Consider the following 12,483-nt stretch of genomic DNA (forward strand, 5'->3'; position numbering starts at 1 on the left):
ACAGGACTCAAAGCTATGCGAGTTAATAAAATGGTGGATATTTGTTTATAGCCACTCCCAGAATGGGTGGAGCTATGGGTGGAGCTACTCTGCAAACCGAGTAAGCCACACCCCGGACAGACACCCAACAGATAGACAGACAGACAGACAGAATCATCTACGGCTATTATAATATAGACTAGCGGGGTCACCCGTGGGAATCCCACGGGCATGGATGTGTGTGACATTTCGACATATTGAGTTATATGCTGCACATTCATTTTTACAAAATGGTTACTGGCAAGTCATCAGATCCAGAAATGGTGTGAATTTAGTTATTTCACATAATATGTGACCCCTCACTCCTCTCCACCTGACACTCTCCTGTCTCCACCTGACACTCTCCTGTCTCCACCTGACACTCTCCTCTCTCCACCTAGCACTCCTCTCCTCTCCAAACCCTCACATCCCTCTCCTTTCCAATCCCTCACCTCTCCAATCCCTCACACTCCTCTCCTCTCCAATCCTTCACACGCCTCTCCAATCGCGCCTCACACTCCTCTCCAATCGCGCCTCACACTCCTCTCCAATCGCGCCTCACACTCCTCTCCAATCGTGCCTCACACTCCTCTCCAATCGTGCCTCACACTCCCCTCCAATCACTCCTCTCCAATCGTGCCTCACACTCCTCTCCAATCACGCCTCACACTCCTCTCCAATCGTGCCTCACACTCCTCTCCAATCGCGCCTCACACTCCTCTCCAATCGCGCCTCACTCGCCTCTCCAATCGGCTTTCCCCGTCTCGTTTCTCTCCTTTTTCTCCCGTCTCGTTCTTTTTCTTGCTCCAAATCGGCCCGTCGGAATCGGAAATCGGCCCGTCTCGCCCGTCGGCCCGTCGGAATCGGAAATCGGCCCGTCTTGCTTTTGTGCTTGTGCGTAAATAAATTGTGTTCATGACACCATTTCTGGTGTTGGGCTAGCGGCTAGGGTGCCGGCTTAGGATCCTGGGTTCGAATCTCGGTCGATCGCCGAATTAATGCCAGGGGGGTTGACTCAGCCTGTCATCCTTCCGAGGTCGGCTAATTGAGTACCAGTTCACTGGTAATTCCCTGTTTGTCGTTGAAGGCGGCAAAAAGGGTTGGCGTCAGGAAGGGCATCCCCGGCCGTAAAACATTGCTTCAAAAAGGGGACAAAAAAACAACAACTACCACGGTCCCCGAAAAGGCCAACCCCCGCTTTGCGGGGAAAAATGGGCCCTCTAAACGGTGGTTTTTACACCATTTCTGGATCTGATGACTTGCCAGTAACCATTTTGTAAAAATGAATGTGCAGCATCTAACTCAATATGTCGAAATGTCACACACATCCATGCCCGTGGGATTCCCACGGGTGACCCCGCAAGTTTGCATTGACGTTCGTCGATGGACTCGTTCGCCCGTCTCATTCGTTTTCTTGCTGCATCCTGTTCAAGTCTGCGTTCCTCATCGATCGTCTCAATCATTTGGAAATAGAAGTTTCCACGCAGCGCATGAATTGTCACGATCCTCAAGAGGAATTTGTCTCGTAATCATCAAATGATAAATGGCAAGTAAATTATATTGTGGAAAATTAAAGATTTCAAATAAACCTATTTAAAGTGTATTCGCACATAACTAATTTTAAAAAACGAAGAAATATCTCTCGGTAATTTCCTGAAACATATTTTACTTCCGGCTAATAATGTTGAATTAAATAAAAACGAAGAAATATATGTCGGCATCATTGTTGACGTTTTTGTGACGACTGTCATCAAACGAAAAAGTAATATATCTTAACGGAAAAGCAAAAGCGAATTTTTAATATATATCGACACGTTGCCGTCGGTGTCATGTTGGGCGGTGTATGATACACCATGACGCGATTTTTAAAAATATATCTCTGCATTTTCCCGCGTGTGTGGAATGTTCTCAATTATTGCTGACACCGAGTCCAAAACCATCGATAAAAATGAAATCATATGGTGAGTTAGATTGGAGATAAAGGCGTGAGAGAGACTCAATGGCCTTGAAGTTGAAGTTACAGGCGTTTGAGAATTCATTTCGTTCTATAAACGGCAACTTTCATTGGATTTCCTTCCCGTTTTTTTTCAACCGAGTCGAAAACTATGTTAGCGACTGTGAAAAATGAAATGATATATCGAATTTTTAATATGTATCGACACGTTGCCGTCGGTGTCATGTTAGGCGGTGTATGATACACCATGACGCGATTTTAAAAAATATATCTGCATTTTCCCGCGTGTGTGGAATGTTCTCAATTATTGCTGACACCGACTCTAAAACCATCGATAAAAATGAAATCATATGGTGAGTTAGATTGGAGATAAAGGCGTGAGAGAGACTCAATGGCCTTGAAGTTACAGGCATTTGAGAATTCATTTCGTTCTATAAACGGCAACTTTCATCGGATTTTCTTCTCGTTTTTTTTCAACCGAGTCTAAAACTATGTTAGCGACTGTGAAAAATGAAATGATATATCGAATTTAAAATAGATATCGACACATTGCCGTCGGTGTCATGTTGGGCGGTGTATGATACACCATGACGCGATTTTAAAAAATATATCTCTGCATTTTCCCGCGTGTGTGGAATGTTTGTGGAAAATTAAAGATTTCAAATAAACCTATTTAAAGTGTATGCGCACATAACTAATAAAAAAAACGAAGAAATATCTCTCGGTAATTTCCTGAAACATATTTTACTTCCGGCTAATATGTTGAATGAAATAAAAACGAAGAAATATATGTCGGCATCATTGTTGACGTTTTTGTGACGACTATCATCAAACGAAATAGTAATATATCATAACGGAAAAGCAAAAGCGAATTTTTAATATATATCGACACATTGCCGGCGGTGTCATGTTGGGCGGTGTATGATACACCATGACGCGATTTTAAAAAATATATCTCTGCATTTTCCCGCGTGTGTGGATTGTTCTCAATTATTGCTGACACCGAGTCTAAAAGTAAAACCATCGATAAAAATGAAATCATATGGTGAGTTAGATTGGAGATAAAGGCGTGAGAGAGACTCAATGGCCTTGAAGTTACAGGCCTTTGAGAATTCATTGAGAATCTATAAACGGCAACTTTCATCGGATTTTCTTCCCGTTTTTTTTCAACCGAGTCTAAAACTATGTTAGCGACTGTGAAAAATGAAATGATTTATCGAATTTGATTTGAAATAAAACTGGGGGAGAGCAAGACACCACGGGCCTACAAAACAGGACTCAAAGCTATGCGAGTTAATAAAATGGTGGATATTTGTTTATAGCCACTCCCAGAATGGGTGGAGCTATGGGTGGAGCTACTCTGCAAACCGAGTAAGCCACACCCCGGACAGACACCCAACAGATAGACAGACAGACAGACAGAATCATCTACGGCTATTATAATATAGATACATATTATCCCGGAGCGTTTGCCCAGGAAAGGCGAGAGGGGGCGTGGCCCAGCGTCCTGGCTGCGGCCTGGCAAGTTGAGGGCGAGCCTGCCCGGGCGTCCTGGACGAGCCCGGCATGGTGATCGCTCCGCGTCCTTGATAGGTGCAAGGCGATTGTGAAAACCCAGCGGTAGCCGCTACACACGTCCCCCCAGAATCGACTTGCACCGGCAGGGTCAATTTGAGGGGGGTCCTGATGACCCGGCCGAAGCGACCCCTGGCGGGTCGTGGGAGGGGGTCCGGTGTGGTGGTGGGCGGTCGAGTGGGGGGCACCGTGGATGGGGGGCGGCCTCGCCGCGGCGGAAGGGCCACCCGTGGTGGGTGGTCGACGTCCACGTGCTCCGGCTTGAGGCGGTCCACCGCAATCCGGTCCGACCTGCCGCCGATGTCGATGACGAACGACTTGTCGTCCCGTCGCAGCACCCGGAAGGGCCCGTCGTACGGCGGCCGGAGTGGCCCCCGATGTGCGTCGTGACGCACAAAAACATACTCCGCTGTGCGAAGTGCTGGGGGGACGTAGGACTGGGGGTCACCGTGGTGGGATGTTGGCACGGGGGCAAACCGTCGGGCGGCCTCCTGGAGGTCCGAGCGCTGGTGAGCTGCGGACCAGGGACTGGTAGCGTCGGGCACGAATTCGCCCGGGACGCGTAGCGCCTGGCCATAGACAAGCTCGGCGGTGGATGCCTGGAGGTCCTCCTTGGGGGCCGTGCGGAGGCCCAAAAGGACCCACGGCAGCCGGTCGGCCCAACCGCCGTCTTGAAGGCCGGCCATGAGCGCGGCCTTCATGGAGCGGTGGAATCGCTCGCACAACCCGTTTGCTTGGGGGTGGTAGGCCGTAGTACGGTGGAGCTTGACCCCCAGGATGCGGGCGACCGCGCCCCACAGCTCGGAGGTGAACTGTGGTCCGCGGTCTGACGAGATGTCCGCCGGTGCGCCGAAGCGGGCGACCCAGGTGGCGATGAAAGCCTGCGCCACGTCGGCGGTGGTGGTGGAGACGAGGGGAACAGCCTCCGGCCACCTGGTGGTCCTGTCCACCATGGTGAGCAGGTGTGTGAACCCCCGTGACGGGGGGAGGGGCCCACCAGATCCACGTTGACGTGGTCGAAACGTCGTTCGGGCACGGTGAAAGGTGCCAGCGGGGCCTGGGTGTGTCGGTGGACCTTGGCCCGTTGGCAGGCCGTGCAGGTGCTGGTCCAATCGCAGACGTCCCGACGAAGGCCGTGCCAGACGAATCGCGCCGACACCAGCTTCTGGGAAGATTTCCGGCCCGGGTGGGAAAGGCCGTGGAGGGAGGCGAAGATGCGGCGTTGCCAGGTGACGGGCACGATGGGGTGAGGCTGGCCTTGGGAGACGTCGCAGAGCAGGACAGTGTCCGCGAAGGGGATGTCGGCCAGGCGGAGGCCCGTGTCCGCCGCCCGGAGGGCTTGCACCGTGGTGTCGGTGGTTTGGTCCGCCGCCATAAGCTCAAAGTCCACGCCCAGGTGGACCGCGTTCGCGCTGGCCCGGGAAAGACAGTCGGCCACGGCGTTGTTTTTGCCGGCGACGTGCCGGATGTCCGTGGTAAACTCCGACACGGCGGAGAGGTGGCGCTGTTGGCGGGCCGACCACGGCTCCGTGACCTTGGCCATGGCGTAAACCAACGGCTTGTGGTCGACGAACGCCGTGAAAGGTCGGCCCTCCAGGAGGTGGCGGAAATGGCGGACGGCCAGGTGTAGACCGAGGAGCTCCCGGTCAAACGTGCTGTATTTGAGCTCGTTCGGCCGGAGCTGCCGGCTGAAAAAAGCGAGTGGCTGCCAAACCCCGTTCACCCATTGCTCATGTACGGCACCCACCGCGTAGTCGGAGGCATCCGTGGTGAGGGCGATGGGAGCGTTGAGCACCGGGTGAGCGAGCAGTGTTGCGTCGGCGAGGGCCCGCTTTGAGCTTTGGAAGGCCGCATCCATTGCTGCAGACCAGGCGATGTCGTGCTTGGCCGGCTTGCCCCGGAGAGCTTCGTAGAGGGGCCGCATGAGTTGAGCAGCGCGGGGCACGAAGCGGTGATAAAAATTCACCATTCCCAGGAATTCCTGCAGGGCCTTTATGGTGCGGGGACGCGGGAACGTGGTGATGGCCTCGACCTTGGTTGGCAGCGGCACGGCCCCGTTCTTGGTGATGTGGTGGCCCAAAAAATCAACGGCCGTCGTGTCGAAGTGGCATTTGGCCGGGTTGACGATGAGGCCGTGCTCGCTGAGGCGCCCGAACAGTGTTCGGAGGTGGAGGAGGTGCTCAGCCCGGGACGTGCTGGCGACGAGGATGTCGTCCAGGTAAACGAAAAGGAACGGCAGGTCACGCAGCACGCCATCCATCAAGCGCTGGAACGCCTGAGCCGCGTTCTTGAGACCAAACGGCATCCGCAAGAATTCGAATAAGCCGAACGGCGTGATGACTGCCGTTTTAGGGACGTCGGCCGCCCTGACAGGTACCTGGTGATATCCCCGTATGAGATCAATTTTCGAAAAAATGACCCGTCCCGCCAGACGGGCGGAGAAGTCTTGGATATGCGGGATCGGGTACCTGTCGGGGGTGGTAGCATCATTGAGACGGCGGTAGTCGCCACACGGGCGCCATCCACCCCCCGGCTTTGGCACGATGTGCAGTGGCGAGGCCCACGCACTATCGGAGCGCCGCACGATGCCGAGGTGCTCCAACGCGTCGAATTCGGCCTTCGCCACGGCGAGCTTGGCTGGGTCGAGGCGGCGGGCCCTGGCGTAGACCGGCGGGCCCGTGGTTGGTATGTGGTGCTCGATCCCATGCCGTACTGCGATGGCCGAAAACGTCGGCCGCGTGAGGGCCGGGAACTCCGTGAGCAGGCGAGCAAACTTGTTCGCCGCCGGGACGGCGCATGCCAGCTCGGTCGGCGCGGAGCTGCTCAATGTGCATACCAGGGAGCTGAAGGTTTCGGCGTTGATTAAACGACGCCGTTGGACGTCCACCAGCAGTCCGTGTGCGCAGAGGAAGTCGGCGCCTAGCAGAGCCATGGGCACGTTTGCGGTTACAAACGTCCAAGCAAAGCGTTGGCCGCCGAAGCAGAGGGTGACGTTGCGCGGGCCGAAGGTGCAGATGGTCGATCCGTTGGCCGCAACCAAGGAGGGGCCGCAAACCGCGGATTGCCTGTCCTGGTCAGAGGCGGGTATGACGCTCAGTTGGGCGCCGGTGTCGCACAGGAAGCGCCGTCCGGACGCTTTATCCGTGATGAACAGTAAATTGCCCGTGTGGCCGGCGCTCATGGCTGGTAATGAACGCCGGCCCAGCCGTTTCCCGGCCCGCCGAAGGTGCACGGGGGTCGGCATGTCCGGGCCTTCTGTCCGAACCTGGCATGATAGTAACACCACGCTTGGTCAGGTGGAGGCCCCGGTCGTCGTGCTGGAGGTGGTCGGCTCGGTGTAGCGGCCGCCAATTGCGTCGGCAGTTCGGTCGTCGACCGTGCCGGGTGCTCGGGCGCCATGGGTGTTGCATCGGATGGCGGTGGGTCCCATGTCGCCACTGCGATGCGCTGTCCTGCGGCGGAGATCTTGTCGGCTTCTCTGGCAAGGGCCCGGGGATCTGTGATCGTCGTGCTTGCCAGGGCGAGGCGTACCGGGTTAGGCAGCTGACGGAGGAACAGCTCCCGGAACAGGAATGCCGGAGAGTGCTCGCCGAGCAGTGAAAGCATGTAGTCCATTCGCTCGGAAGGGCGCGTGTCGCCGAGCTCGGGCCGGTCGAGCAGGCGCCGTGCGCGTTCCGCCGATGGGAGGGCGAAAGCGTCGAGGAGAAGCTTCTTAATCGCGCCGTATTTGTCAGCGGCTGGCGGGCTCTCGAGGAGGCTCAGGGCGCGGGCCGCGGTGGCCGAACCGAGCGCTGCTACCACATGGTGGAAGCGGGTGTCGTCGGCCGTGATGCCTCGCAGGGCGAACAGGGAATCTGCCTGTGCGAACCAAACCGCCGCGTGAGCCTCCCAGAAGGTAGGCAGTTTAAGGGCGACTGCCGTGTCCATGTCGGTAGGTCACCAATGAAGGAGCTGGGGCTCCCACGTCGATCGGAAGCATGGACGCGACAAAAAGCTGGAATTCATCCGAGTTGCTTTAATCAAACCAAACACTCAGGCACTCTGAAAAGCCCGTTTATCGGGCAGCAATATATATACATATTATCCCGGAGCGTTTGCCCAGGAAAGGCGAGAGGGGGCGTGGCCCAGTGTCCTGGCTGCGGCCTGGCAAGTTGAGGGCGAGCCTGCCCGGGCATGCCCGGGCATGCCCGGGCGTCCCGACCGAGGCCTGGCAAGTTGAGCGCGGGCCTGCCCGGGCGTCCTGGACGAGCCCGGCATGGTGATCGCTCCGCGTCCTTGATAGGTGCAAGGCGATTGTGAAAACCCAGCGGTAGCCGCTACACCATCGTGTTTGGAAAAACGGAAAATTGGAAAATTGGGGGATAAAATGGAAAAACAATATTGTGTGGTGCTGCGCACACACGACTCGATTGCCAGAGAGGTAGGCCACAACGCGTTGGTATAACAAAGTCTTTATTCAAAGCTCGTACTTCAGCACTGGGCGTGGGCGGGCTCGAGCTTAGAGCCCGCATATATGTGCCGAGGCCACGCCTAGTCCCCGGGCGTGGCCGATCGGTCGAAGGGCGGGGCATGTGCTTTCGCTCCCCGCCTGGACGCTCGCGCCACCCACTGGTGCGCGGAATTATTGCCCCTTGTGCCCGCCACAATAGCCTATTTTACTCCAGGGGGTCCAAGGATTACCCACCCAAAATTCTGTTGCGATCGGTTCAGCCGTTTTTGCGGTACCTGGGATCAGACAGACAGACAGACGGACATTTGGTGAATTATAGTAAGATGACAAAGTACAGAGTGGCCTGAAAGTCCCTTTACCCTTCCCCAGTGAGACATTCCTAACCTCTCTATATACAGGTTTAATTGTGCGGTAATTAATCCTTACTAAAATTCACGCACCGTTGTTTGTGGGTTTGTTTGTCGCGCTACTCCTACAGTCCTGGCCCGATTACATCTATTTCTGTATACGGGCTGTTTTTATCTTTGCTGGTTGTCTTGGGGAAGGGGGGAAGGGGGGTTAGGGGGCGGGCCGCCTATTCTCTATCTAAATGTGTATCGTGTAGCTCTGCCTCCAGGTGCGAGAAGGTATTACAAGTCCACACCCTTACACAGCATTCCTGTCTCCACGTGTTCCAGATCAGTGAGGTATTTTGAATTGTAAGCAGCAGCTATGTTTTTGCTTCCTGGACGCATCCTGGGTTGTTTTTTTTTCTCCGGGAGGTTTTCGTTCCCTATACACCGCCCAAATAAAGATAACGTCAGAAGAATGTGTTGCATTCCAAGTACAGATAGATCGCCCGTAGGGCGGGAACTCTGCTCGTGTTCAATAACTACCCCAATGAAAGCTTTCAAAACAAATCGATTTAATTACCTGGGAATGGCCAAATTAAATATTTCGTCCGCCTTTCAATGTTGTCTGCCGTTGTCAAGGATACGATTCAACGGACGTGAACTCGGACGGACGTGTGAATCATGGAACGTGAACTTGGAATGACCTCGGCGCGCCTGAAATTCCTTCGGGAGAACATGGAACGGGAGACTCTGGCGAGACTCAGGTGGAGGGAACGTTTCCTGTCGACAGTCGTCCAGGAGGAGCAGGAGGGGTCCGTCGAGGACCTGGAACCCGAGAGACCGTCCATCGCTTTGGTTCATCACGTGCCGGTACTTTGGACATGGAGCAAACCGGTAGTTTTCCTTGGACATTGACGTGGACATTCAATCTGAAAGGTCCCACCCCTTTAACCCGTCTCCGAACTCCGTAGGATCCGCCAGGTGGACGGCGCTATCTGGGGCACCTCAGTGACGTCACTGCACGGAAAGCTCCTGCAAAAGTTCCGGAGGAAGAGCCGAAACCCAAGATAGAGATCCCGCCCGAAATGCGCCCGATCACGCCAGAAACACAGATGCTGCTCTTCAGGAAAGGCGTCCATGGGCGCGAGAACTACCTGAAGAAGCGCCTGGAAAAGTCCCCCGAGCAAAAGTTTGATTTTCCAATGCTCTCGTCCTGGGAATACGGCTGGAAGCAGGGTGGGTAGGGTTAGGGTAGTGGGGGGGGGGGGGGGAACTATGTTGGGTACATTGAATGGATGACATGGGGGGGGCGAGAGAGGGGAGGGGCGGGAACTATGTTGGGTACATAGAATGGATGACATGGGGGGGGGGGCGAGAGAGGGGGGTGGGGGGTGGGAACTATGTTGGGTACATTGAATGGACTAGGGCATGCCCGTACTATATATATGCCCGTACTATATATCTATCTAAAATTATATCCCCCCCCTCTATTTACATGAAATGGTTTGGTTCATTCGCAACGCCAAAGCGAACGGCGAACGGCTTGCGAGTACAGTGACAATCCCCCCCCTCTATTTACATGAATGGTTTGGTCCATTCGCAACGACCACAGAACCCCCCCTCTATTTACATGCAATGGTTTGGTCCAAAGCGAACGGCTTCCGGAGTTTGGTAAAGCAATCGCCATCGCGTGCACAAACGCGCAGGAAAGCGAATGAATCGCAAATTCGTTTTTATTAGTTTTAAAACTTTATTAAAACATAGTTTAACGCCAACATAGTTTGCAAACGTGAAATAAATGAATGCGCTCTCAAATGTGCCATCCGAGGCAGAGTGTGTCCGCCACGTTCGGCACACGCGATCGTTCGCTGCTCTCTGATTGGTTGAATCGTTTTTTGGACATAGCTCGGTAAGTAATTGTCCGATTAATATGAAACCTTGAAAAGGCACATCCTCGGGTCCCCAGCAATATACCTGGCAAGTTTCAAGTATATCGGACCGGTAGTTGTCGAGAAACAGCGGTCACAGACAAACAAACAAACGTACAGACGTACAGACAGACAGACAGAGATTACTGGAATTATAGATAGATGACATGGGGGGGGGGCGAGAGAGGGGAGGGGCGGGAACTATGTTGGGTACATTGAATGGATGACATGGGGGGGGGGGCGAGAGAGGGGAGGGGCGGGAACTATGTTGGGTACATTGAATGGATGACATGGGGGGGGGGGGGGGCGAGAGAGGGGAGGGGCGGGAACTATGTTGGGTACATTGAATGGATGACATGGGGGGGGCGAGAGAGGGGAGGGGCGGGGAACTATGTTGGGTACATTGAATGGATGACATGGGGGGCGGGGCGAGAGAGGAGGGGGGTGGGTGGGAACTATGTTGGGTACATTGAATGGATGACATGGGGGGGGGGCGAGAGAGGGGAGGGCCGGGAACTATGTTGGGTACATTGAATGGACTAGGGCATGCCCGTACTATATCTATATCTAAAATTATATCCCCCCCTCTATTTACATGAAATGGTTTGGTCCATTCGCAACGCCAAAGCGAACGGCGAACGCTTTACATGAAATGGTTTGGTGCATGAAATGTTTTGGTCCATTCGCAACGCCAAAGCGAACGGCGAACGGCTTGCGAGTACAGTGACAATCCCCCCGGGGTTTTTATTAGTTTTAAAACATAGTTTAACGCCAACATAGCGCCAACATAGTTTGCAAACGTGAAATAAATGAATACGCTCTCAAATGTGCCATCCGAGGCAGAGTGTGTCCGCCACGTTCGGCACACGCGATAGCTCGCTGCTCTCTGATTGGTTGAATCGTTTTTTGGACATAGCTCGGTAAGTAATTGTCCGATTAATATGAAACCTTGAAAAGGCACATCCTCGGGTCCCCAGCAATATACCTGGCAAGTTTAAAGTATATCGGACCCGTGGTTGTCGAGAAACAGCGGTCACAGACAAACAAACGTACAAACAAACACACAGAGATTAGTGGAATTATAGATAGACTAGGGCATGCCCGTACTATATATAAGCTAGGACGTGCCCGTACGTGGGTGCCCGTTCCTTGCCAAAAAAAAAAAAAAAAAAAAATTGGTGTAGGGGTGTGTGTGTGTAAACATCCTAGGGCGTGCCCGTACGTGGGTGCAAAAAAACATGCGTGCAAACAACAACAACAAAAAAAAAACTTTGAAACCACGTGGCAGTAACGACCACAGAACCCCCCCCCCCCTCTATTTACATGAATGGTTTGGTCCATTCGCAACGACCACAGAACCCCCCCCCTCTATTTACATGCAATGGTTTGGTCCAAAGCGAACGGCTTGCAGTGTTTGGTAAAGAAATCGCCATAGCTCGGTAACTACTTCTCCGATTAATATGAAACCTTGAAAAGGCACATCCTCGGGTCCCCAGCAATATACCTGGCAAGTTTAAAGTATATCGGACCGGTAGTTGTCGAGAAACAGCGGTCACAGACAAACATACACACATACACACATACACACATACACACATACACACATACAAACACACATACACACAGAGATTAATGGAATTATAGATAGACTAGGGCATTGCCCGTACTATATCTATATCTAAAATTATATCCCCCCCCCCTCTATTTACATGCAATGGTTTGGTCCAAAGCGAACGGCTTGCGAGTACGGTGACAATCCCCCCCCTCTATTTACATGAAATGGTTTGGTCCAAAGCGAACGGCTTCCGGAGTTTGGTAAAGAAATCGCCATCGCGTGCACAAACGCGCAGGAAAGCGAATGAATCGCAAATTCGTTTTTATTAGTTTTAAAACATAGTTTAACGCCAACATAGTTTGCAAACGTGAAATAAATGAATACGCTCTCAAATGTGCCATCCGAGGCAGAGTGTGTCCGCCACGTTCGGCACACGCGATAGTTCGCTGCTCTCTGATTGGTTGAATCGTTTTTTGGACATAGCTCGGTAAGTAATTGTCCGATTAATATGAAACCTTGAAAAGGCACATCCTCGGGTCCCCAGCAATATACCTGGCAAGTTAAAAGTATATCGGACCCGTGGTTGTCGAGAAACAGCGGTCACAGACAAACGTACAAACGTACAGAGATTACTGGAATTATAGATAGACTAGGGCATGCCCGTACTATAT

The 12,483-nt window shown here is 53.3% G+C and overlaps 1 protein-coding gene across 1 annotated transcript; it reads left to right on the plus strand.

Annotated features, from left to right (window-relative positions):
• The first annotated feature begins 9,010 nt into the window (after positions 1-9,010).
• SPMIP1 (sperm microtubule inner protein 1) lies at positions 9,011-9,573 on the plus strand. Its single transcript, XM_078766996.1, has 2 exons — positions 9,011-9,199; positions 9,301-9,573. Exons 1-2 carry the CDS (start codon positions 9,011-9,013, stop codon positions 9,571-9,573), a joined length of 462 nt encoding a protein of 153 aa, XP_078623122.1.
• Positions 9,574-12,483: the final 2,910 nt, after the last annotated feature.

Source organism: Myxine glutinosa, chromosome 13 (genome assembly GCF_964187855.1).
Source record: "Myxine glutinosa chromosome 13, kmMyxGlut1.1, whole genome shotgun sequence".
Lineage (NCBI taxonomy): Eukaryota > Metazoa > Chordata > Myxini > Myxiniformes > Myxinidae > Myxine > Myxine glutinosa.